The 23,545-nt window shown below is 40.9% G+C and overlaps 1 protein-coding gene and 6 non-coding genes across 8 annotated transcripts in view; 4 read left to right on the forward strand and 3 right to left on the reverse strand.

Annotated features, from left to right (window-relative positions):
* Nucleotides 1–23,545, forward strand: part of LOC111073070 (bone morphogenetic protein receptor type-1B) — a 73,443-nt gene that overhangs the window by 27,862 nt on the left and 22,036 nt on the right. Inside the window, exon 2 of one of the 2 annotated variants that reach the window (XM_022365200.2) lies at nucleotides 8,268–8,402. In XM_022365200.2, coding sequence (XP_022220892.1) covers nucleotides 8,268–8,402 — 135 coding nt within the window. Of the gene's footprint in view, nucleotides 1–8,267; nucleotides 8,403–21,570; nucleotides 22,852–23,545 lie in introns of those variants that run through there. The other variant, XM_022365202.2, reaches the window with a different exon arrangement.
* On the reverse strand, nucleotides 8,661–8,733 carry Trnav-aac. The gene has a single exon. It is a non-coding gene; the product is annotated as a tRNA-Val (tRNA).
* Nucleotides 14,392–14,463, forward strand: Trnad-guc. The gene has a single exon. It is a non-coding gene; the product is annotated as a tRNA-Asp (tRNA).
* Trnad-guc lies at nucleotides 14,742–14,813 on the reverse strand. The gene has a single exon. It is a non-coding gene; the product is annotated as a tRNA-Asp (tRNA).
* On the forward strand, nucleotides 15,911–15,982 carry Trnad-guc. The gene has a single exon. It is a non-coding gene; the product is annotated as a tRNA-Asp (tRNA).
* On the forward strand, nucleotides 16,565–16,636 carry Trnad-guc. Its single transcript has one exon. It is a non-coding gene; the product is annotated as a tRNA-Asp (tRNA).
* Trnad-guc lies at nucleotides 16,937–17,008 on the reverse strand. The gene has a single exon. It is a non-coding gene; the product is annotated as a tRNA-Asp (tRNA).

Consider the following 23,545-nt stretch of genomic DNA (forward strand, 5'->3'; position numbering starts at 1 on the left):
TCAAATTTCACTTTGTTCAGCTACTATTTTAAATGCTTATATTCGAAATACCAGCAGGGGGGTTTGATTTGTCGAGGAAACTCTATTTCGCTTGCATTTTAAAATATGTTCTGGTTGAAGGAATGCTGCTGCTTCGGTTTGTTAATAAATCTTTGTGGCATTTTTGAGGATTTTATTATACCTGTATTTCATGAATTTGCTAACATTTTGATGCTCGTTGATGCTTGTTATGTATTTGATAGTTTCTGCTATCAATCTTTTGACAGATCGACAGCTGTTTATATAGGGAAACATACTTTAAGTTTTGGTTTGCCTGTTTGGGAACTAATTTTACTTCATCTATCAGAAATTCTTACTCAAATGTAAACTATGTTTACCAAAAATATTTTTGCAGTGTGTAGATCACTTCCGGTACAAAACAAGACTTGAGAGAATTTTTGAAACGTACTTTTCTACAATTCAAAAAGATTTAATACTTAATTCTTTTATAATAAAAAAGGAATTAAATGTGGGTAAGCGGTATAACCTTTCTACCTCACTTTTAATGTGTGTTTCGGGAGACATATTAGAGGTACATCCATGTCTGTTGTATCCTACAATTGTAGACTCGAAAATTTCTGAAGATCTCTTGAACAAAAACAAAAAGCTCTTTGGCAGCTGTCGGCGAATGTTCGCTTCTGCTTTTGGCCCTTGACTGCCAGACAGTCTTTGAAAGTGATACCATGGCATGCACAGATACACACACACACACACACACACAGACAGACAGGTATGCTAAGACACACAGCTATGTACAAGCCCATACATCCCGTACAGTTATAGTTCGGCGGGGAGGACGACGACGACGCGTCAAAACACTCGAATGTGTCAGGCCTTTAACACTTTTACAATTTGATTTGCGTTGTCTCTTTTCAAATGCGGCTGTCGTCTTCTCTTCTCCACTCCTCGTACGTTTGCCTCCCACCCCCTCCGCCTTTGGGTCGTTTTTATTTTGGACACACTCGCGCCTTGAAGGTTCCCCAAAACAAAAAACAAACAAAAAAAATACAGCCAAGGGACAGCCACAGTCGGAGAAGCAAAAGCAAGAAGCAGTAAAATATGTAGATGCTCAAACGAAACTAAAGAGCACTAAAAAAGCAAAAGCAAAACCCCCCTCCTTCCATACCGATTTCCAGAGTCTTCTCTCTCTCTGGTTCTGCGGTGTGTTGTGTTGTGTTGTGTCTGTGCTTGTTGGCATGCAAGACGAGCGGGCAGCACTTCATATGACGACCGACCACGAGAGACGAGACCCTTTTCAGGGGCCTCCTCCTCCTCCAGATTGAGATCGTCGCTGTCTTTATCATTGGGCATCTCTATCTATGCATCGGTGTGTGTATGTGTGTTTGTGTGTCTGATTGTGTTTTAAGGTGGAGACGTGCGCGTGACACGATTATACATACATATGTCGTGATAGCCAACAACTTTATACCCTCTAAAGATCAGCTAAAAGTTCCATTTGCAGCAAACTTTTGCATATTTTTTTTTGTGGATGCAGTTTTGTTTTCCCTAACTTTCGGGATCAAAGCTGCTCCCCCTCACGAACCAGTAATGGTACATCTCTATTTGCTGTGTACCTTTTGCCGCTGACACTTGCACATATTTTCAATTTTTGTTCGGTTCCTGGTTCTGCGTGTTTTGCGGCTGCTGTCTTGTGTTGTGTTGTGTCCCCTGCTGAAATTGTAGACAATACATTTATCCGAAATGCGCCTCTTCACACTTTGGCATTCAGCAGAGATACTCGAGTCGAGAGATACGCCAAGCAAGAGAGGCAGAGAGAGATTGAATTACATGCCAACGTGGCTGCTGACATATCATCCAAGTGAGAGACCGACTGAGCATCCGTTGTACCATCCATCCCCATGCCATACCATACCCAATACCCAATCCCCATCCCCATCTCCATCCCCACTCGCATCCAACGAAATTGCCGTCTCAGCGCGCGGTTGGTTGCATCAATTTCAGCGCTTTTGGGTGACATTATTCAATTTAAGTGTTTTCTATAGAATCTTCCCCATAATGAGCATCATGACAGGAAATCTTCAATTGCGGCAAGAAAAATTGCTCGTTGTGCTGTACGCCGCCGCCTCTTTGGGATCACTGTGGGATCCATGGCACCGACTCGTCGTCGTCGTCGTCGTCTGAGCGGCCTTTGAAATCGAGAACTGCGCAAAACTTTTGCCAACGTCATAGGCAATGATGGTCTATGGCCAGAGACATCACATCTCTACGATGGCCTGCCTGGTGGGGCATCTAGGACCACCCAAAATGTTGAACTGCGTCAAAGATGAAGGAAGCTGAAAAATTATGCGGCTGCGTTTTTCAATTACAAATCAAAACGTCAGTCAAATGTTGAAAAATATTTGGGAAAATACATGCGTACACATCTGATTATATAAATAATCATCATAAATGCATGACTGCGCCTGTCAGAGGGGTCTGGCAACACGACGTGGCATGAATCGAGGTGGTGGCCCTGGGTGGGCATCGAGTTGCACATTCGTCTGAAATAGGAAAAACCAACAAAGCCAAACCATAAAGCCATAAATAATAACAAAAGACGTTTGCCGAATTGCATTCTGGATGTTCTGTATTTATGATAGATGATTGATTGCCAGATTTAGTACGGTAAATATGTGCGCATCGAAATAAATAATAATTATGATACAAAAAAAAATAAGATGTAAAGAATAAAGTTCTTAAACTTGAAAATTTATTTAAAATATATGGAAAGGGAAGGATTAATGGAAAGGTTAAGGAAAAATTATCATGAATATTCTTTATTATTACATAGATTTTTTATTCTTGAAGGAATTTTTGCATGTAAGCTGTAAGATAAAATATATGCTGTAATTCGTCTGTTGTAGCCATTGTGTAATATTTTTAATCAACAGATTAATGTTGAATATGATAGCCAAAAAGATGCATTGATAAATGTATACAGAAAATATGGATGGATCAAGGGAGTGATCGAAACAAAGATAAATAGCTCTTACAGATATTGAATTATTCCCAAAGATAGAAAGCTGAACAACATTCCTTCAAATTTTAGCTTGATTGTTGTATTTATGCATTAATTTATCATTCGTCTAGTGCCCGCAGAAGAAACAAATTGCTTTATGCATTCCAAATATGTGGATCAATCAACAAAGCACTCCAAAAGCTTCTTCATTAGGCCAATCTCCTCATCTACTACCTTTTCTCTGGAGAGTTGTATTAAGTTATTTGAGAAAACAAAAGTGCGATTAATGATGGAACGATCTATTTTCTTTGGGAGGGCTCTCTGACTCTGACTCTCTGACGCTGCTGTAGACAAATTGATGTGATTTCAGCAATTTGCGGCCATTCTTTCCAGGCGAGAGATCATTATGGTGCATTTATGCCCGGCCCGGCCCAAATTGAAGTGAGGATTCCCCCCATCCATACCCCAGCCAACACCTGGGGGCCCCGAACACTGACAGTGCCCATTGACAGTGCTATTATACGATGAGTTTTCATTTCTCATTTGGGTTCGTTTTTCTTCATTTTTGTTCTTTTTTTTTGTCTTGTTCTGGCGTGATCCGAACGAAAATTAAGGCTGCATTGTGAACCGAAGCAATATGATTAAGCAGAAAAATGCTGCAGAGGCTGGAGATGAGAGGCTGCAATGCTGCATGGCCCAGCTGCAATCAGCGGGTCCAACTTGTTGTAAACAAATTGAAGTGGCACTCACTCTCCTGCTTTTCCTCCTCCTCCTCCACCTCCTTCCTCTTGTTGGCCATTACGGATTGCACTCGGCTACGGTTTGGATCGTACCGTACCCCTAGGGATGCATGGGGATGTACGTGCCTTCATTAGGCCATGCAGAGCGCGTAGGCCGAATGTGTAAACACATTCGGTGAGGGTCTGAGGGGGCTCTCCGACTGGGGGCTCTGGGCTGGGGGCACTGATTTCCATTCCGAATGCGTCTCGTGTGCTATGCGTAATTTTAATTGATTTCATTTACGCAGTTTTGACTAATGTTCACACGCCCCCGATGGAGGGTGTCCGAGAGTCCCAGAGGAGCAGCAGCGGGGTGCAGCTCATTTAGCATAGACTCGGCGCGTTGATGGACAGAATCAGAATCCACAACTCCACAGCGGCTGCTGCTGCACTCTGGCCGCGGCCACATTCGCTGCCGCGGCCAGGAATGTTATTTTTGGACCCCCATGTCCCACTCACGCATCCGCCGGCACTCCCGTGCCCGCTGCCAACCCACTCTCAATGCATAATTTCCTCACGAAAAAAAAAACCCAGAAGAAATCCGTAAAATAATATTCACTTTGATCTATTTTAAAGCAGAGACTGCAACTTTTTGCTGAATTTAGTTTAAAAGCAAAACGAACAAAAAAATATCATATTTTTAATTGCTAGAAAAGTGCCAGCACTCTGTCGGTTGACCCAATTTCGGGAGTCTTTCCGCCTGGCTAGGGGTTTGTCGTTGGTATCCCATAGAGGATACTTTTCTTTTTTTTTTTGGTGCTTGGATACGAATTTAAATGGTTTTGCGGGGTATAAAATCATGTGTTATTTTGGAAGTTACGTAATTTTATGCTGGTTCTAAATTTGATTTAGATTGATGATGGTGCACCCAACGCTCTAATGCGAATTTTTCAAAATATTTAAAACATTAAAGCCAACAAAATATTATTTGGTAGTTGATTTAATAGGATTTTCAATTTTTTTTAAATCAGAATTTTGAAAGGGGATATTCTGCATGATATTTTAAGGTTTGTTTTAATGTTTTCCAATTTTTTACAAATTTAAAAACCGTATCTAACCTTTAGATATCTCCCCTAAAAAGTCAGCTCCATGGTAATTTAAATACACAATTTATACATTAATTTACACTTCATAAACTTCGTTAAAAATACCTACTATTAATGCCAGCTCCAAAAAAAAAACTCCTCTTAAATTGAGGAAATATTAAAAAAAAGCTGAATATAATCTTATTAAACTATTTTATCTGATGTGCATACAACATCTATCATATTTTATTAAACGTTTCCCCTACTTAAAATCTTTTGAAAGTTCCTCTTAATTTACATACTCGCATATGCAATTCTCCCACACTCTGTTAATGGCCCCACTCTACAATCACCTCTCCAGCGAAACTACTTTTGATTTCCCCAATAGATAGTCTTGGCTTTTGGGGTTTCCTTTTACCCATTTCTGCCATCAATCTTTGTGTTGACATCCCCCCACTCTGAGCGATTTGGCGAAAACGTGTGACTTAGTCACAAAAAATGAAACCAACTTTAAATAAACCTTAGAGCTTGGTCGGTGGGGGCCATCAATCAATCAGTCACTTAATATGAATATGAATATGAACCCGAACCCACACATTCATTTGTGGCGAGCATTCGCTTAGCATTCATCATTACTTATGTATTTTGTTATCTGTGGCAACAATGTTGGCAATGTTTTTGTTTTGGGTCTGGCTACTGCTGCTGCAACTGCACTCGAGATTGGAACTCTGCGGCAGGCCTTATTTTGTATTTTTTTGCTGTTAATGCAACACTTGAAAGAAAAAGCACAGACACAGGAAAAAAAATACAGCTAAGCAAAAGTTCAGTGAGCGGTCGGACAAGACCGACCGAGACCCCCCTTTAAAAGTCGGTGCTGCTAGCCAGACCACACCCAATTGATTCTCACTCTCTGACTGAATGACCGACTGGCTGTCCCGTCACTGAATTCATTTGTAATGCAGCCGGCATTTGCTTTTATTTCCCCGTAATTGCGAATCTTTTGAAGCGATGCGAACCGAACCAAACCGAACCGAACGACGCTTCGCTCTCGAACTATATCATCATCGTATGCATATTGATTGATTGCCGCGGCTATTTGCTAGGCAATTTGCACGTGCTCCAATTTGTGCTCGAGGGGTTTGGTTTGTTGGTTTGTTGGTTGTTGTCGCCTTGCCTTGCTCTCTGCATAAGGAATTAGTTACCCCGGCACCTTTCCCAACACTGAAAGGAACCACTTGTAGACTTTAATCTTTAAAGATTGAATTTTCGTCATAAAGCAGGAAGAATCAAAATACAATAGAGAGAAATTTTACTGAGACTCAGTGAAGAATTAAAAATCTGCAAGTTTTTTTGCTGAGAATATTTCTCAAGAGCATAATACTCATATGTGTGATTTTCCCAGTGTATTTGTTACCTTACCTTTTCCTATCAATTGATTGTTGTTTTGCTGCACCCACCTGGATTGTCACGTTTCTTTTCTTTTCTATTCTGTTTTGTTTTGTTCTGTTTTTGTGTTTTGTTTTGGTTTGGTTCTTGGAAAGACCCGTAACTATTCCACCCACCATTCACAATCTTTGATAGATGGCTTGTGTAACTGCCAACCGAAGCGAAGAGTGTTGTCTGTGTGCGAAACGACACACACAAAATTATTAGCCCCAACAACGCTTTGGGGGAATTACGTAGCTCAGTCTGCGAATGGAGTCGACAAGTGCCAAGGCACTCAATCAATTAGCGATAGTCAAACACTCTCTTGGGGGACATGTTTGGGTCTTTATCAATTTTGGATTTGCATAGTCAGTGCACTGGGCTGGTGGCCTGTGCAGTCCAAAGGCCTTAAATACGCTGCTAAAGTTTTTGGGGGAGTTTCAAAAATCCAAAGAGTTTCAGCAGAGCTGATAAGACAGCTGCATATATTGTAAGATGTACAAATAATATTGAAATTTGAAAACATGCTCGAAAATGTTGTCTTAGAAATTGACTTAATTGATTTTATCGTATTATTAAATGTGTAAAAATAGTCCACTCAATGAAATCCACTAATAAAATTGATATTAGCTTTTATTCCGTTTGAAACTTTTTCTTTGTAGGTAAGAAAGCATTTAATAGATTCATTAAACAAATAAAAAAGTTCTTACCGTCTTTCATTTTATAGATTCTTGTACATAGATTAGATCATCTAAAAGTCGTTCATTTTCTATATTAGCATTTGGTAACCGTAACATACCACGCCTTCTCCCAGTCCACCCCCATGCCATTGCAGTTTATTATCGGACTGGCACTCGCATAATTCATCGGACAGCATTTTGACAGATTTACGCTAAAAATTGTGCGCGTTTTGCTGGCGATTTTTGCCCACCCAGCGAGAGCGCGCGTTTTCAATTGCCCGTTGAGTGACACACATTTCATTTCCCTGTGTGTTGTGTGTGTGTGTGTGTGTGCCTCTGTCTCTGCCACTCGAAATGAGACGCATCATAAATAATAAATAATGTTTTGATAAGTCCGCTCAGGCCGAACCACATTTTGGTTTATCAAATGATGTATGAAGTTTGTTCATTAGTTTTGGCAAATTTATCTGGGAAATGCTACGCTCCCTCTTTCTGCCCCTCTGCCACTCCTCTGACGTGTAGTCTCCCCCCTTCCGCTAAGACACAGAGTCTGAGCTGCTTCCGCTGACTGCCTTTCATGCAGCCAGACCATGAAAGTTGCCCAGTGGGAGCCCCGGGAGCTGCCAGCGTCAACGATTCGCACCTCAATGAAGTGGATGAAACAAAGTCCCCCCCCTCCCCATCTAGGCAGCAGCGTGGGCCGACGAGTCGTCAGCGTCATCCTCGAAAGTCTGGATTGCGTGCAGACGACAGAACTAGACGTAATCTCGGCAGGCCTGTCAAACAGTATCTTAAAGATGCGCGCAGACGTCTTTAAGTCGCTTGGGAGACGGGGGCACTGGCAGCAGGAGCAGCAACAGGAGGCAGACTGGTTTTCGAGGGAAGCGGCAAATTACAGCCTTTTGACCAAGTTTATGACACACGTTTAGCTGGCAGTCTATGAATCCCACATGCAGTCAACTTTGCCCACGCTCATCCGCTAAAATACGGGAAGAAACCCCAATCCAAGCCAACTCAACCCAATCCCCTCTCTATTGAACTTTTTGCCCCACCAATATCTTCCCAGAGACGGCCCTCTGTATTTCTATTTTCAATTAAGATCTCGTATTTCAGGCGCCCCACAATCCGACAATTGTTGTTGTTAAATTATTAATTGACATTTGCCTGGCGCCAGAGAAGAGCAACAACACAAGTGCGCCCAGTGCCAGTACCAGTGGCAGTGGCAGGGCCGTGCTCCCCATGTCACTCTCCCGCTCTATTTTTTGTTTGCCGCTGTTTCTCTCTGCTTACAAATTAGTTACACAGTTTTTCAATTTACTGCATTTCTGAATGGTTTCCGTTGGTTCGTTCTTCTTTGTAGGTGAATTCAGTGCGAATGTTTGGCCAGACGACGAAGCCATTGCGGCCGCATTGAATGCCATGGAAATGGGATCGGGACCGAGTTTGGAGGGATTCGAAGCCATCACACACGACAACGAGAAAGTCATGGAGAGTGGTAAGTGTCCAAGCAATTAACAATGATATCCCAAGTGGTTGACTTGAAGTGGTTAGAAATAAGCCTTAAGTGAATTTTCGAAAATTGAATTGAGAATTATGTATAATAATATTAAGGATGGAGGATATCAATTGTATATTTACATATTGGTTCTAACACGCAGAAGGCCCGCGGTTTGAATCCTGGGCGAAAAAAGATACAATACCTCTTTTGTATTAGTTTTTCTAGTGTAAATAATTCAAAAAAGAATATTACACCTGTTTCCGCCCGGGATCGAACCGGGGGCCTTCTGCGTGTTAGGCAGATGTGATAACCGCTACACCACGGAAACCGATATACTTGTAGTGAACTAACGCGAGCCACAAAATTGTATTTTCACGGAGACTGATATACTATTGGGAACTAACGCCAGTCACAAAATTGTATTTCAATAACCGCTACACCACGGAAACCGATATACTTGTAGTGAACTAACGCGCCACAAATTGTATTTTCACGGAGACTGTATACTATTGGGAACTAACGCCAGTCACAAAATTGTATTTTCACGGAGACTGATATACTTATTGGGAACTAACGCCAGTCACAAAATTGTATTTCAATAACCGCTACACCACGGAAACCGATATACTTGTAGTGAACTAACGCGAGACACAAAATTGTATTTCAATAACCGCTACACCACGGAAACCGATATACTTGTAGTGAACTAACGCGAGCCACAAAATTGTATTTTCACGGAGACTGATATACTTATTGGGAACTAACGCCAGTCACAAAATTGTATTTCAATAACCGCTACACCACGGAAACCGATATACTTGTAGTGAACTAACGCGAGCCACAAAATTGTATTTTCACGGAGACTGATATACTATTGGGAACTAACGCTAGTCACAAAATTGTATTTCAATAACCGCTACACCACGGAAACCGATATACTTGTAGTGAACTAACGCGAGGCACAAAATTGTATTTTCACGGAGACTGATATACTATTGGAACAACGCCAGTCACAAAATTGTATTTCAATAACCGCTACACCACGGAAACCGATATACTTGTAGTGAACTAACGCGAGCCACAAAATTGTATTTTCACGGAGACTGATATACTTATTGGGAACTAACGCTAGTCACAAAATTGTATTTCAATAACCGCTACACCACGGAAACCGATATACTTGTAGTGAACTAACGCGAGGCACAAAATTGTATTTTCACGGAGACTGATATACTTATTGGGAACTAACGCTAGTCACAAAATTGTATTTCAATAACCGCTACACCACGGAAACCGATATACTTGTAGTGAACTAACGCGAGCCACAAAATTGTATTTTCACGGAGACTGATATACTATTGGGAACTAACGCCAGTCACAAAATTGTATTTCAATAACCGCTACACCACGGAAACCGATATACTTGTAGTGAACTAACGCGAGGCACAAAATTGTATTTTCACGGAGACTGATATACTTATTGGGAACTAACGCTAGTCACAAAATTGTATTTCAATAACCGCTACACCACGGAAACCGATATACTTGTAGTGAACTAACGCGAGCCACAAAATTGTATTTTCACGGAGACTGATATACTATTGGGAACCAACGCTAGTCACAAAATTGTATTTCAATAACCGCTACACCACGGAAACCGATATACTTGTAGTGAACTAACGCGAGGCACAAAATTGTATTTTCACGGAGACATCTATTGGGAACTAACGCTAGTCACAAAATTGTATTTCAATAACCGCTACACCACGGAAACCGATATACTTGTAGTGAACTAACGCGAGCCACAAAATTGTATTTTCACGGAGACTGATATACTTATTGGGAACTAACGCTAGTCACAAAATTGTATTTCAATAACCGCTACACCACGGAAACCGATATACTTGTAGTGAACTAACGCGAGCCACAAAATTGTATTTTCACGGAGACTGATATACTTATTGGGAACTAACGCCAGTCACAAAATTGTATTTCAATAACCGCTACACCACGGAAACCGATATACTTGTAGTGAACTAACGCGAGACACAAAATTGTATTTCAATAACCGCTACACCACGGAAACCGATATACTTGTAGTGAACTAACGCGAGCCACAAAATTGTATTTTCACGGAGACTGATATACTTATTGGGAACTAACGCTAGTCACAAAATTGTATTTCAATAACCGCTACACCACGGAAACCGATATACTTGTAGTGAACTAACGCGAGGCACAAAATTGTATTTTCACGGAGACTGATATACTATTGGGAACTAACGCTAGTCACAAAATTGTATTTCAATAACCGCTACACCACGGAAACCGATATACTTGTAGTGAACTAACGCGAGCCACAAAATTGTATTTTCACGGAGACTGATATACTATTGGGAACTAACGCCAGTCACAAAATTGTATTTCAATAACCGCTACACCACGGAAACCGATATACTTGTAGTGAACTAACGCGAGGCACAAAATTGTATTTTCACGGAGACTGATATACTATTGGGAACTAACGCGAGGCACAAAATTGTATTTCAATAACCGCTACACCACGGAAACCGATATACTTGTAGTGAACTAACGCGAGTCACAAAATTGTATTTCAATAACCGCTACACCACGGAAACCGATATACTTGTAGTGAACTAACGCGAGGCACAAAATTGTATTTTCACGGAGACTGATATACTTATTGGGAACTAACGCTAGTCACAAAATTGTATTTCAATAACCGCTACACCACGGAAACCGATATACTTGTAGTGAACTAACGCGAGCCACAAAATTGTATTTTCACGGAGACTGATATACTTATTGGGAACTAACGCTAGTCACAAAATTGTATTTCAATAACCGCTACACCACGGAAACCGATATACTTGTAGTGAACTAACGCGAGCCACAAAATTGTATTTTCACGGAGACTGATATACTATTGGGAACTAACGCCAGTCACAAAATTGTATTTCAATAACCGCTACACCACGGAAACCGATATACTTGTAGTGAACTAACGCGAGCCACAAAATTGTATTTTCACGGAGACTGATATACTTATTGGGAACTAACGCTAGTCACAAAATTGTATTTCAATAACCGCTACACCACGGAAACCGATATACTTGTAGTGAACTAACGCGAGCCACAAAATTGTATTTTCACGGAGACTGATATACTTATTGGGAACTAACGCCAGTCACAAAATTGTATTTCAATAACCGCTACACCACGGAAACCGATATACTTGTAGTGAACTAACGCGAGACACAAAATTGTATTTCAATAACCGCTACACCACGGAAACCGATATACTTGTAGTGAACTAACGCGAGCCACAAAATTGTATTTTCACGGAGACTGATATACTTATTGGGAACTAACGCTAGTCACAAAATTGTATTTCAATAACCGCTACACCACGGAAACCGATATACTTGTAGTGAACTAACGCGAGGCACAAAATTGTATTTTCACGAGACTGATATACTTATTGGGAACTAACGCTAGTCACAAAATTGTATTTCAATAACCGCTACACCACGGAAACCGATATACTTGTAGTGAACTAACGCGAGCCACAAAATTGTATTTTCACGGAGACTGATATACTTATTGGGAACTAACGCCAGTCACAAAATTGTATTTCAATAACCGCTACACCACGGAAACCGATATACTTGTAGTGAACTAACGCGAGGCACAAAATTGTATTTTCACGGAGACTGATATACTTATTGGGAACTAACGCTAGTCACAAAATTGTATTTCAATAACCGCTACACCACGGAAACCGATATACTTGTAGTGAACTAACGCGAGCCACAAAATTGTATTTTCACGGAGACTGATATACTTATTGGGAACTAACGCTAGTCACAAAATTGTATTTCAATAACCGCTACACCACGGAAACCGATATACTTGTAGTGAACTAACGCGAGGCACAAATTGTATTTTCACGGAGACTGATATACTTATTGGGAACTAACGCTAGTCACAAAATTGTATTTCAATAACCGCTACACCACGGAAACCGATATACTTGTAGTGAACTAACGCGAGCCACAAAATTGTATTTTCACGGAGACTGATATACTTATTGGGAACTAACGCTAGTCACAAAATTGTATTTCAATAACCGCTACACCACGGAAACCGATATACTTGTAGTGAACTAACGCGAGCCACAAAATTGTATTTTCACGGAGACTGATATACTTATTGGGAACTAACGCCAGTCACAAAATTGTATTTCAATAACCGCTACACCACGGAAACCGATATACTTGTAGTGAACTAACGCGAGGCACAAAATTGTATTTTCACGGAGACTGATATACTTATTGGGAACTAACGCCAGTCACAAAATTGTATTTCAATAACCGCTACACCACGGAAACCGATATACTTGTAGTGAACTAACGCGAGGCACAAAATTGTATTTTCACGGAGACTGATATACTTATTGGGAACTAACGCTAGTCACAAAATTGTATTTCAATAACCGCTACACCACGGAAACCGATATACTTGTAGTGAACTAACGCGAGGCACAAAATTGTATTTTCACGGAGACTGATATACTATTGGGAACTAACGCTAGTCACAAAATTGTATTTCAATAACCGCTACACCACGGAAACCGATATACTTGTAGTGAACTAACGCGAGCCACAAAATTGTATTTTCACGGAGACTGATATACTTATTGGGAACTAACGCTAGTCACAAAATTGTATTTCAATAACCGCTACACCACGGAAACCGATATACTTGTAGTGAACTAACGCGAGGCACAAAATTGTATTTTCACGGAGACTGATATACTTATTGGGAACTAACGCCAGTCACAAAATTGTATTTCAATAACCGCTACACCACGGAAACCGATATACTTGTAGTGAACTAACGCGAGGCACAAAATTGTATTTTCACGGAGACTGATATACTTATTGGGAACTAACGCTAGTCACAAAATTGTATTTCAATAACCGCTACACCACGGAAACCGATATACTTGTAGTGAACTAACGCGAGCCACAAAATTGTATTTTCACGGAGACTGATATACTTATTGGGAACTAACGCTAGTCACAAAATTGTATTTCAATAACCGCTACACCACGGAAACCGATATACTTGTAGTGAACTAACGCGAGCCACAAAATTGTATTTTCACGGAGACTGATATACTTATTGGGAACTAACGCCAGTCACAAAATTGTATTTCAATAACCGCTACACCACGGAAACCGATATACTTGTAGTGAACTAACGCGAGGCACAAAATTGTATTTTCACGGAGACTGATATACTTATTGGGAACTAACGCCAGTCACAAAATTGTATTTCAATAACCGCTACACCACGGAAACCGATATACTTGTAGTGAACTAACGCGAGGCACAAAATTGTATTTTCACGGAGACTGATATACTTATTGGGAACTAACGCCAGTCACAAAATTGTATTTTAATAACCGCTACACCACGGAAACCGATATACTTGTAGTGAACTAACGCGAGGCACAAAATTGTATTTTCACGGAGACTGATATACTTATTGGGAACTAACGCCAGTCACAAAATTATATTTCAATAACCGCTACACCACGGAATTGATATAGTTTTTGGAAACTAACGGCATTCAACGGCAGCGAATCATTCCAAGAACCGCTATGCTTCACCACGGAAACCCTGGGGTCCCCAGCCAGAAACCCAAAACCGCTTTACCACGGAAACTGACATACTTATTGGGAACCAACGGAAGCCAAAAATTTCATACCAAAAACCTCTACACCACGGAAACCGATATACTTATTAGGAACCCGGAAATTTTATTCCAAAAACCTCTACATAATGAAAACAACTGACAGCATCCCCACGATTGTTGCTAGAATTAAACGAACAACAGAATTGACTACATAAATTCGAGCAACTTTCAAGTATAGCATTTGGCGGTACCGCTTACAACATCCTCGATAGTATAGTGGTCAGTATCCCCGCCTGTCACGCGGGAGACCGGGGTTCAATTCCCCGTCGGGGAGAGATGTAAAATCATTTTTTTTTTCTGTTTTGTTAAATTTTTGTAATTTTCCGTGCTATATTTTCGTTTTTTAGGGCCTATTCAACAAGAAGCTAATTAAACGGAAAATCCTAAACATAGATGTGCTTGTCTCCTGGTTTATTTTGTATGGTATCCAAATTCTGCGTACTAGTTTTCAATATGAATCCAAATCCAGTGGTTTAGAAAAAAAAATTATTAAAAATAGTCAAAAAGAGAACAAGAAAAACAAAAAAAATTAAAAAAAAAGATTTTTCATCTCTCCCCGACGGGGAATTGAACCCCGGTCTCCCGCGTGACAGGCGGGGATACTGACCACTATACTATCGAGGATGTTGACATTGGCTTGCCAAATGCTACAATTGAAAATCGTTAGAATTTGTGTAGTTAGTTCTCTTTGTCATATAATTCCGTGCCCAGAGTTGTGGAACTTCGGTTTTGGTTTGGAATCGCGTTTAGTATTGAATCTTAAATATTTAGACAGGCCTACAATTACCCTCAAAAGGTGTTAATGGCGTTGGGAGGATTCTTAATACGCCTGAAAATTGTGTTTGACGCGTTTTATGTCACATCGGGACTAACGACTGTCTGTGAATATACAGGGTGGCTAGTAATACCGAACTTTTTTAAAGCAATACTACTCAAAATCAAACATGATCAGACTTGAATTTTCTTATGAATTCTTTTTCTTACGTTTATTGTGAATTGATTCCACAGAGTTATTATTTTGACCAATTGATATTGCGAGCTCTTGAGCTGTGGAAGCAAAACTAACCTTTGTTCAAAATTGCATTTGCAAGGAAAAAAATATCGTAGTTTTGAATTCCCCTAAAATTGAAGGATTATGTGATGCACTGTATCTTGTGTTGCTTCCGTGTTTCTTTTTGAATCTTATGTTTTTTTGCACTATCATTCATTAGCTTGGAAAACTTAAATTCGTAAATTTTCCGTCACGAAAATCCGTTATTGTGGACGTTTTTCATGTGCATGCATATCTGAGAACTGCTATACACGTCCCTAATATCTCAAATTTGTTTTATATCTAAAATTACTAAAACTTATTACCATCAATAGTCCAAAAAACTCTTAGAAATACTATAATTTTAAGAACTATAACATTTTTTATTGGAATTTCCCTCCCTATTATTTCGCACAGCCCAGAGTCAATTAAATATGAAAAAAAAACATGTTACTTTTATTTTTTCACCGTTACAATAGAGTTTTTTACTTTTATGACTGTATGAAGATGATAACATTTATGGATTAATTAAAAGAATCAAGAATCAAATGCCAGCTGATCTGACTTTTAGAATTAAAATAGTGGAATAATTAATGATTAGCAAAACCAAAAAATAGATCTTATACTAGAACATAGATCATGAAACGTTCCACCTTTTTCGAGTTTTCCGTTAGACTTCGGAAATTCAACATCCTCGATAGTATAGTGGTCAGTATCCCCGCCTGTCACGCGGGAGACCGGGGTTCAATTCCCCGTCGGGGAGAGATGAAAAGTCTTTTTTTTTTCCTTAATGCCTGGTACTAAAGGAGTAAATATAGCATAATTTTAGAATTATAAAGATAGTATCTAGTTGATATAAACATACATGTAACAGCAATAATAAACCATTTCCGTACCTATAATCTATACATATGTATGTACATGGGAGAGAACCGGCTTACACATTGTCAAGCAAATGCATGACTCGACCCGAAGAGAGCCGAACGTGAGAACTCCTAACCGAAGAGGCCTTTTCGTGTGCTCATGCAAGTGTGTATCCGTCCATGCTGAGCGATTTTATTCGAGTGATTTTTATGTGCTTTTGCAATTATCCATTACCGTTCTTTGATACATATTTACTTACATGCAAAGATAGTCTTTAGTACCAAAGTGACTTAAAACGCGTCAAACACAATTTTCAGGCGTATTAAGAATCCTCCCACCGCCATTAACACCTTTCGGGAGTAATTGTAGGCCTGTCTAAATATTTAAGATTCAACACTAAACACAATTGAAAACCAAACAGAACTACATACAATTATTCTAACGATTTTCAATTGTAGCATTTGGCAAGCCAATGTCAACATCCTCGATAGTATAGTGGTCAGTATCCCCGCCTGTCACGCGGGAGACCGGGGTTCAATTCCCCGTCGGGGAGAGATGAAAAATCTAATTTTTTTTAATTTTTAGTTAAATTTTTGTAATTTTCCTTGCTTTATTTTCTTTTTTGAGTGGCTACCCCCAACAAGAAGCTAATTAAACGTAAAATCTTAAACATAAATTTGCTTGTCTCCTGGTTTATTTTGTATGGTATCCAAATGCTCCATACTAGTTTTCAATATGTAGTAAATGGTTTTGAATTCAAATCCAATGGTTTAAAAACCCAAAAAAATGAGCAAGAAACAGATTAAACACAAAAGAAATTTAACAAAAAAGAAAAAAAAAAGATTTTACATCTCTCCCCGACGGGGAATTGAACCCCGGTCTCCCGCGTGACAGGCGGGGATACTGACCACTATACTATCGAGGATGTTGTACGTTACTCGCCAAATGCTATACTTGAAAGTTGCTCGAATTTATGTAGTCAATTCTGTTGTTCGTTTAATTCTAGCAACAATCGTGGGGCCTTCCTTTTTGGTTTGGTTTTGCGTTTAGTTTTTAATTTAATATATTTAGACAGGTCTAGAATCACCCTCAAAAGGTGTTAATGACGGGGGGAGGATTCTTGATGCGTGTACAAATTATGTATGACGCGTTATAAGCCGCTTCGGGGCTGAAGACTCTCTGTGCATCTACGGCAGTGTGCAGGCATTTATGAGAGAGTGTGGGTAGATTTATGCGCAACGCTGCGTGTAATTATAATTTATCGTTGTTGAAATTCCATAAAACTTTAACACCTCTCACCTTGGGACCGTGAAGTGCAGCAGAGAAGAGAACAGAAAAGAACAGAAACCGAAACGAACCCGAGAAGGAAACAAAATGAGGAAAGATGGTGGAAGAAGAGGCCCTGTTGCATGCTTAATTGCACTTCACTTTGATGAACAGTCATGGAGGGGGGTGGTAGGGGCACCACTCGAGAGTGTTAATGATGCAACAGACTCAAAGGGACAGAGTTGCATTTACACCTTGGCAAGTTGTGTTCCACCAAGAGATTTGGTCTCGTTTTTCGAGTCGATTGTTTTTCTGTATCTCTAAGATCCAAAAGCATTGCAAAAGTGTGCAAGAATGGAACAAATTCCAAGCATTTTTCCACATGTTGCCGACAGCATGAAATGTCTTTCGGTTTATTTATACACACAATGAAAACTGTCGCCCACGTTGACACAAATTTCTGGTACACTACGAAAATTTCCATGCTGCAGATACACAGATACATACGCCGAGACTCGACCCGGTGGTATCTGTGAGATGGCTGGACACAGTAGTGGCTGCTGCTACCAACACAAAAAAGAGCCAAGAGAACAATCTGTTGTATGTATGTCTGCTTTGTTTTTGGGACTGGGATCTTTGCCTTTGACTTTGATTTAAGGCCCAGCCACACTCCAAGTGACATCTCCTCGAGAACCTTTTCAGTTATTCAGTAAGAGGACGACCGGAGACCCTTTTGCCTTTTGTCTGATTTGGGAGCCTGTTGCGCACATCTGTTGGCCATGTTGAGAATGTTGAGAGTGACCCTGCCAGCAGAGCAGCCGAGAAGGTTTCTCTTCCTCTCAGTATCTGTATCTGTATCTAATGTGAGCTCTAACAATAAACCCAAAGATACAGATTCGTTACAGATACAAACGATCCATTGGGCCCGCCACTCTGTCTGGCTGCGCCCGTTCTGTATATGTTTATTGTGTTTGGATTGTGGATAGGAGAGTGTTCCCCCTGTCTGTGCCGTCCGCTTTTCACACGAAATACTCAAAAACATTCAAAATGGAATACAAGTTCTATTGTATACAACAGAATAAAATAATGGCTATTTGCTCGATTCATTGCCGGAATTTCCATCTCCACCTCCTGCTGCTTCTCTTGCTCCTACTCCCAGCTCCCAGACAGTTCTTCAAACTCAAATACAAATTTCAAAGCACAGTGCAGTGCTAATGGAACAGGTAAATTGGAGTCGAGTCTCGGTTAGGGGCTTTTTAGCACAGGTGCTAATTGGGCAGTGCAGCAAATCCTCACGTTTATCTTTTGGGCTTACTCCATTACGCGCATTAGCACGAAGATCGTATGGAAATTTCGCGCTAAAAAGAGTTTTTTCAGCATATATTCAGCCTCTAATCAAATGCGATCCGCACAAGTCATGGACTCTGCGCATTCCACTTCAAGCCACGTTGCATGCACCACTCCACTCCACCTCTACGGCTGTAAAACTTAGACCTGGGCAGGCCAAGTGAACGAATCGAATAGGTAATATGTACATATAACATTTTGGTGCTCAGTGAAAGCAATAGCGTGGAAAATTGGGATAAGAATATTGTAAATTATCTTTTCAGCAATAAAAATGAATAAAAAGGTAATGCCTTTTCATTTATTTATGATGAGGATTATCTTTTATGGTTGCTTATATAATAAACTTAAACATTCTGTCTAGAATATGAGTATTTTATCTTTCTTCTTAATTCAGTTTTTTGACTGGTCCCAAGTGGTGTTAAGAATATGTTTCTGAACATTGCTTGGAAATTTTCTCAATTAATTCTCGCTTTTGTTGAACCAACATCGTCTGAGTTTTTTGTTAATCATCTGCATTGGATCCATATCATTTGAATTCTTGGAGGTTGGTTCATTGGTTCAAAGTTTAGCAGTTGCTCGAAGAATTATCAGGGGACTTTTTTAACTTATCGCTAAAAATTATACCCATTCTTGATATCAACGAAGTGCAGCCATAAAACAAAGTTCTTTTTCAATACATTTAGCACCCGCCAACTGATGGATAATTTAAGAAATTATGAAGCCAAAACTACAGAATGATTCTTGAATAACTCTACGAAATATATGGCTGCCGTTGATTCCGATTACTCAATCGTGTTGGTCTGGTCTTCCCCTTCCGCTGAGATCTGATCAAGGGTATCTGTAGAATCAAGTTGATTTTCTGGTTCCCCCAAAACAGTGGCCCTCTGGCCAGCTGCAGTTTACTGCTCTCTTGGTCTCTGGTGCAGCACTCAGTGAGTGCCGCGTCTGGCTGTGCGCCGCATGACTCCTACACTTGAGAAATCACACCTCGGGGGCAAAGGCAGGGGCAGAGCAGCACAAGAAGTGGCTGCCACAACAACAAAAACCACTAAGAAATCTTGGCATTCAGGGAGCTAAAAGGGCATCATCTATAGATTGGACTAGACAAAACCAGAGCAAAGCAGACCCAGAACCAGACCCAGACCGAGGCGGAGGCAAAGGCGAAGGAGCAAAATGAATTATGGCCGCGGGCGTGATAATAAACGGGAGATCAGTCCGCCTGGGTCTGGGGTTGGGGTTTGGGGTTTCGACTGGCGGAGTTTGAGAGGTTAAAGTTCGGGTGCACTCGCCTGTGGGTTATCGCTGAACAAAACAAATGGAAATAGCTTTTGGCTTTCTCTATGTGAAAGTTAAAATAATCATTAGAATATTTGTACAGTCTTTTTAGTGGTAATGGTGCTAGACGCTTGGAAAAAAAAATATTTAAGGTATACAAAATTTCACCTGCGGCTGGATATTAAGATGATATTAAGCTTTTATATTCTGTGAAGTGCGGATCAGAGATATCTCTTAAATGCGTTTTTAATGCGGACAGTGCTCGGAGTGTCTATGACTACCTGGTGGCTAGAAAGGAAGAAGTGCTAAGCGCTTCTGACACCAGGTACCAGGCACCAGGCCGAGACGAGACGAGACCACAAACAGAAGACTATCGTAGACCATAATTAGCCGCGACTACTGTGCGGCTAATGAAGGCAAAGAGGCTGGACAGCGCGCTCTACGCTCTGCAGAGGCAACCGCAGCCGTAGTGATATCTGCAAGTACGTGTATCTCATGGATACGCTCGTGAGAGCAACAGCAAAAGGAGTCAAACTATTAGTTGGCAATGGTGTTGCTGCTAATCACTGGCCTGGTGTGTTGCCTCGAATCGCTAACAAATTCGACCAAAACTGTTATTATTGTTGCATGCTGCTGCTGCTGCTGCCCCCATATGCAAAAGGGCCCTGCAATTATGCACCGACCAAGCTCCTCCCAGTCCCGCTTCCTGGGGCACGTCCCCCCGTATGCGGCCGTATCTAGATATGTCAGTTATAATAAGCAGCAACGAAATACGAGCGCACAGACAACGGCCACGACGACGACGACGACGATGCTAACCAAAGATCAAGATACACACGCTCGAGCTCTCAGATACAGATGCACCCGTGCACACATAGATACACTCATACTAGGGTGAAAAAACTTGAAATTCAAGTGTTCTCTCTCTCTCTCTCTCTCTCTCTCTCGTTTTGTTTGTTGGCTCTCTCGGCTCTTGTCGGCTTTGCTCTCTCTCTCGGTTTTGCTCTCTCCGGTGTTGCTGAGATATGTTGCCAGCTAGGCGCAACAAGTGCCGCAGCCAAATGTTGCTGGTACACCGTTACACAGGGCGTAATAGGTGGATTTTAATATACCTGTACTCTAAAAGGAGGATTAAGGGGTATATGGATGTGTGGGGAAAGGTTTCCGACCCCATAAAGTATATATATTCTTTGTTCAGCATCAATAGCCGAGTCGATTTAGCCATGTCCGTCTGTCCGTCCGTCCGTCCGTCCGTCCGTCCGTCTTGTTGAGCGCCTAGATCTTAGAGACTATAAGCGCTAGAGCAACCAAATTTGGTTTCCAGACTCATGTGATATCACATTGCTACAAGTGTTTTTCAAAATTTAAAATTAATTTATCGATTCAGCGAAAAAGGATTTTTGTTGCAGCTCTAGTGCTAGGTGAACGAGGTCCTAGCAACATTTCAGCTGTTGTCATCACACCCGGCAACCGGTTCTTAGCAACATCTGCTCTCAGCAACATCTGCTCTCAGAGCGTACATATCCATATATATTCTTGTTCATGAAAAATCGCGCCGAATCTTTGTTTGAATGTTCAAAGTTGCGGCCGCGTCGCTCCGTGTTTCACATTTGCGTGCGTTTGGCTAGAAAATTCGTGAGATCTTTGTAACCCATCCCCGTTGATAAAATCACACAAAAATAACGAAAATATATTATAAAAAAAATAATAATATATAGTTTATAGTTCTACCTGTTGCACATTCAGTATCTGATGTGTTATGTGGTGCGCGTTTTGTGACGTATTCGTCTCTGGTGTTTACCTACGCTTCGTGTCCGAACAACACACTCGAGGTTGTATAAATACACACACATGTTTACGGATAATATTATTAACTAAATAATACAAAAGAAAATGTGTCTCAATCAAATCAGTTTCAACTAAAAAATAATCAACAACAGAACATAAGAATATATCTATGAAAAAGAGAAATAATAGTGTTTATTTTGTGCTAGTGCTGATCGATTAAAATCAAACCAAAATAGTGCCAAACGTTCTTTGAGATCCAGTACAAAATAATAATAACAACAGAGAGAAAGAGAGAGAGAAACAAAAAGGATTGAGGATTGAATTTCACCTGATTTGTATTGCCACCTTTCGTATATAATTATAATCAACGTGATCACGCGCTCACACCACACCACACACACACAAACAAACACACAAGAGGATACAACAACAACAGCAACAACAACGCTTCCAACACCAGATCCAGCAACAACAACAGCAACAGCAACAAAAGCTTCTTGCATCCGTTCCGCCCTGCCTACAAGGATCAAGTTTGGCAGAACCCATAATTCTGCGTCTGCTTCTTCTACATTGGGCTCCATGGTGTCGCCGGCTTGACCGACGCCGTCGTCATAGCCCCGCCAGCCCCCCTCTCGGCTGCCAGCTCCTGTCGCCGTCCCCCCAACGAGGCGCTATAAACAAAACCCAAAAGAAGAGAGCATACGAATCCAGTTCTTTGGCGCACACAGATACTCCGTGGAGCCAGAGAAAGAGCGAGAGAGAGGGAGAGAGAGAGAGAGAGATTGGATCCCCCTTCCTGTGATCCACGATCTCGTGTGCTTTTGTTTTGCTTTTGTTGCGCGCTGCTTCGCGTTTATTGTTTTGTTGCACAGCCCAGAAGAGTGAAGAGTGAAGAGGAGTGGAGTGGAGTGGAGTATAGAGAAGAGAAGAGTGTGTGCAAAGGAAGAGACTCTGTGAAAGGAGAGGAAGAAGAACACAACCACAACACCAACAAAGTTGCATTGCAGCCGCCTGCCTGCCGCTGCACCCCGCCCCACCCCGTACAACAATCATCAGACATGGCGCCGAAATCCAGAAAGAAGAAGGCTCATGGTAAATATTAATATAACATTTCTTTGCTTTTTATACTCTCACAATGCTCTCGGAATGCGAGTCGGTGGAGTACGGCTGCGCGATGTTGCCATTCGTGCAACTTGAACAAAATCTAAAAATCTCAAACGATCTCCGTGAACGATGGGGCATATGCGTTCCATAAAGAGAACTGGAAGAAAGTAAATTTGGGAAGAAATCAAAAGCAGCTGTAAGCCGAAAACTGGAATCTATAATGTCTTAGAATGTCCTCCAAATATCCGGAGTGCCGTCTAGAAATTCCTGGAATGGAAATCATTTTCCCTTGTATATTTTTGGTTGGCTGCATTTGTTGTCCCTGATGTCTTATCCATCTTGAAGATCTTGTAGATTTTAGTGAGATATGAAAAGGAGCAAAATATTGTAGCCGAAAGATACATCTACATTTATTTCCAACAATAACTGACCTTTGATTAGTGCATTTAATATTCGTATTGGCTCTTATTTGTTTGCCACGATTTAAGTTTCCCTGGGGAATGGCTGGCCTTTGGCTGACTCTTGTACTTGGCCATTTATAGTTTTATTTGCGATTCTCTAAGAGATTTCCCCCACCCCTAAAGCTTTCACAGGAGAAGAAGAAGACTCTGCCCGGCCAGGTCTTGGCCCGCTTATCGTGGAGCTGATCGGCAGTACGGGCCGGGTACATGTTGGTGCCATT

The sequence above is a fragment of the Drosophila obscura genome, unplaced genomic scaffold, assembly GCF_018151105.1.
Source record: "Drosophila obscura isolate BZ-5 IFL unplaced genomic scaffold, ASM1815110v1 contig_200, whole genome shotgun sequence".
Taxonomy (NCBI): domain Eukaryota; kingdom Metazoa; phylum Arthropoda; class Insecta; order Diptera; family Drosophilidae; genus Drosophila; species Drosophila obscura.